Source organism: Bidens hawaiensis, unplaced genomic scaffold, assembly GCF_021521415.1.
Source record: "Bidens hawaiensis isolate Kalapana, Puna unplaced genomic scaffold, B.hawaiensis_p1.1 tig00047403_1, whole genome shotgun sequence".
Lineage (NCBI taxonomy): Eukaryota > Viridiplantae > Streptophyta > Magnoliopsida > Asterales > Asteraceae > Bidens > Bidens hawaiensis.
The window spans coordinates 42,358-45,618 of NW_027498461.1; the positions used below are offsets into that span (position 1 = coordinate 42,358).

General features: G+C 40.7%; 1 protein-coding gene across 1 annotated transcript; it reads left to right on the plus strand.

Annotated features, from left to right (window-relative positions):
• The first annotated feature begins 1,233 nt into the window (after positions 1-1,233).
• On the plus strand, positions 1,234-2,820 carry LOC143596951 (uncharacterized). Its single transcript, XM_077075596.1, has one exon. The coding sequence runs from the start codon at positions 1,261-1,263 to the stop codon at positions 2,815-2,817; it is 1,557 nt and encodes a 518-aa protein (XP_076931711.1). The 5' UTR covers positions 1,234-1,260; the 3' UTR covers positions 2,818-2,820.
• The last annotated feature ends 441 nt before the right edge of the window (positions 2,821-3,261 follow it).

The following is a 3,261-nucleotide window of genomic DNA, read 5'->3' on the forward strand; positions in this document are numbered from 1 at the left end:
TGTAGGTTTTGTTTGTCACGATACTTTAACGCCCAGTAGCTCGGGTCTTTTCCTTCGGATCTTGGTTCAGGATATAGGAGAGTGTTTGTGTGTGTTATGGAGGCTAGATGATAAGAATGAGAGTTTAGGGTTTTAGGGAGGTTTAAGGGATTTATATACTCTTAAGCCCATGAGCCTAAGGCTCATCATCATCATCCCCTATTCCATCTTTTAATGTCAAAACCATACTCTAATAGTTTATTTATCTAAACTGAATAACGACACATTATTAAATAAATGAAATTCATTTTATTTATTTTTCTCAAAAGTAGGATGTTACAGATGATGCTTCCCCATATAAATATAGTAGGGTGTGTCACACTATTCGATGAAAACCATTATACTATATATAAAGAGAAACCTAACGCTACAATAACTTAGTGTAGGTCCAATCAGTGGCTGTCAAGTGGCCGTCACTAATTTTTTTTTTTTTGTTTTTACTATTTCAAAATCTGTTTAAGTATTTATTCATTTGATAGTAATAAAAGTAACAAAAAATGAAGTTGCTGTGGTGGTAATACAGTATTGCTTCAACTTACATGTACCGTGTTCGAACCTTCTTCAACCTGGTTTTTGTTTTTTTTTTTTTGGTTTTTCGTTTTTTTTAAAATAAATTTTATATTAAATCAAGCTATAAAAAAGTAAGGCGGTGTGGTGCTTCGTTTTTTTATCTGTTTTAAGTACGTTTTTTTGAAGAATTATTTTTTTTGTTTTAGTTTTGGTAAAATAAAGAATATAGCCGATACCAACCGAATTCATGCCAATTTACGGAAACAACACCCGAGTGCTACGAACACAGAACAGCCCGGCACAACACGCTGGGTAACAACTAGGCACGGGCAAATTCGGGACTGGTACCGGTACCGAAATCGGTACCGATTTGGTACCGTCGGTACCAAATCGGTACCAACGTTTTGAGTTTCGGTACCGGTACGGTACGGGACCGGTATTTCCCGAAATTTTACCTTAACTACCGGTACCGGTACCGAACCAAATATTTCGATACCGGTACCAATACCAAGAATCCGCAATTTTCGGAACCGGGACCGATCAATATCGGTACGGCCCCGATCTCATCCCTAGTAACAACCTAATTAAAATAAAGCTAATTCAATTGTCGCCATCAAATAAAAAAAATTAAATTGGAAACTAAAAACTAAAAATACACAAGTTTGAACTCCCTTTCGTCCAACACACAGTACACTCTCGCCGCCGCCGCCAATGACCGCCGTCGTAAAGCCATGCCTCCGCCGTGTGTCATACCGAACCACCATCAACCACTTTTCTTCCGTCGTCTCCACCTCTCACCCCGATCCAAAAACCACCACCACCGAACTCTCCGCCCCAGAAACCCTAATTACAGAACAACTCCACTCCATAATCAAAACCCACCACCGCCAAAACCCTAACCCTAACCCCATCACCGCCTCTTACCCACCCACCTTCACCATCCCATCTCTCTCCTCCGACTTCTCCACCCTCTCCCGACACCACCCCCTCCCCGCCGCCGTCATCTCCGCCGTCATCACAAAATGCGACGCCGTCCGCCACGGCATCCCGTTTTCACAAACCCTAGCTTTCTTCAACTGGGCCACCACCGAATCAGTCATTTCACCAGACCCATATCACGAAATGATCGATCTTGCAGGAAAAACCCGACAATTTGACGTTGCGTGGGAGGTGATCGAAACGATGAAAGCCCGAAACGTTGAGATTTCAGTCGATACTTTTTCGATATTGATACGGAGGTATGTTAGAGCTGGATTGGCTGCTGAAGCTGTTCACGCGTTTAACCGGATGGAGGATTATAATTGTAAACCCGACCGGATTGCTTTCTCGGTGGTGATTAGTGTTCTTTGCAAGAAACGAAGAGCCGAAGAAGCTCAGTCGTTTTTCGATAGCTTGAAGCATAAATTTGAACCGGATGTTGTCGTGTACACTAGTTTGGTCCACGGATGGTGTCGAGCGGGTAACATATCGGAAGCGGAGCGAGTTTTTGGTGAGATGAAAACGAATGGGATCAAACCAAATGTGTACACTTACACGATTGTGATCGATGGGCTGTGTAGAATGGGTCAGATAACTCGTGCACATGACGTGTTCGCTGAAATGCTTGACCAAGGAATCACTCCCAATTCGATTACTTACAATAACTTAATGCGTGTTCATGTAAAAGCGGGTCGAACTGAGAAGGTTTTGCAGGTTTACAATCAAATGAAGCGGCTTTCTTGTGAACCCGACTTGATAACTTACAATTTCTTGATCGAGAGTCATTGTAAAGATGAGCATCGCGATGAAGCGATAAAGGTTTTGAATGTGATGGTTAAGAAGGGATGTGAGCCGAATGCGAGTAGTTTTAACCCTATTTTTAGGGAAATTATGAAGGCCCATGATGTGAATGGTGCTCATAGGTTGTTTGGGAGGATGAAGGGGTTAAAGTGTAAGCCAAACACGGTTACATATAATCTTTTGATGAGGATGTTTGCGGATTCAAAGTCGGCTGACATGGTTTTGAAGTTGAAAAATGAGATGGATGAGGATGGAATTGAGCTTAATGTGAATAGTTATAGGATTTTGATTGGGATGTATTGCGCGATGGGGCATTGGAACAACGCTTATAAGTTTTTCAGAGAGATGATTGAGGAGAAGTGTTTGAAACCGAGTCATGGTGATTATGAAATGGTTTTGCGGCTGTTAAGGAACGCGGGCCAGATCAAGAAACATGAAGAATTGGTCGAAAAGATGGTGAGTAGGGGTTTTGTTGCGCGGCCTTTGTAGTTGGTATGCCTTTGTAGTTGGTATGCACACAAGATACAACCCATTTTTGTGATCTTTGAAGTCTTTTTAAGAAAGGTTTATTGGTTTATACACATTGTAGTAGTGGTTAATCTTGATTCTTTCATGATTAATGACACTATCAGTTGTGTTGTTATGATGGTCTATTGGCGGCTCAACCTTTATCGAGGCCTAATAGTTTTTTTATTTTTAAGTGTAACCCATTCTTTTGGAAACCTTTTCTATAATATTTTGGAGATATAACAAAAGCAGTCTCAGTTTTTTCCATTTACAACGGAAACTATTATATTAGCTAGTTGTTGATCTTGTTGACCTCATAAAGTCAAATTTTCCTTTAGTATGCGAATTGTGCACAAATTGTATAACTATCAATCCTTTGGTTGACACAACTATTTAAAATCTAAACACTCTCACAGTTGTGTTTAC

Excerpts from the sequence above, each read along its gene's own strand:
- LOC143596951 (XM_077075596.1), top strand. The coding sequence starts at position 1,261 with ATGACCGCCGTCGTAAAGCCATGCCTCCGCCGTGTGTCATACCGAACC.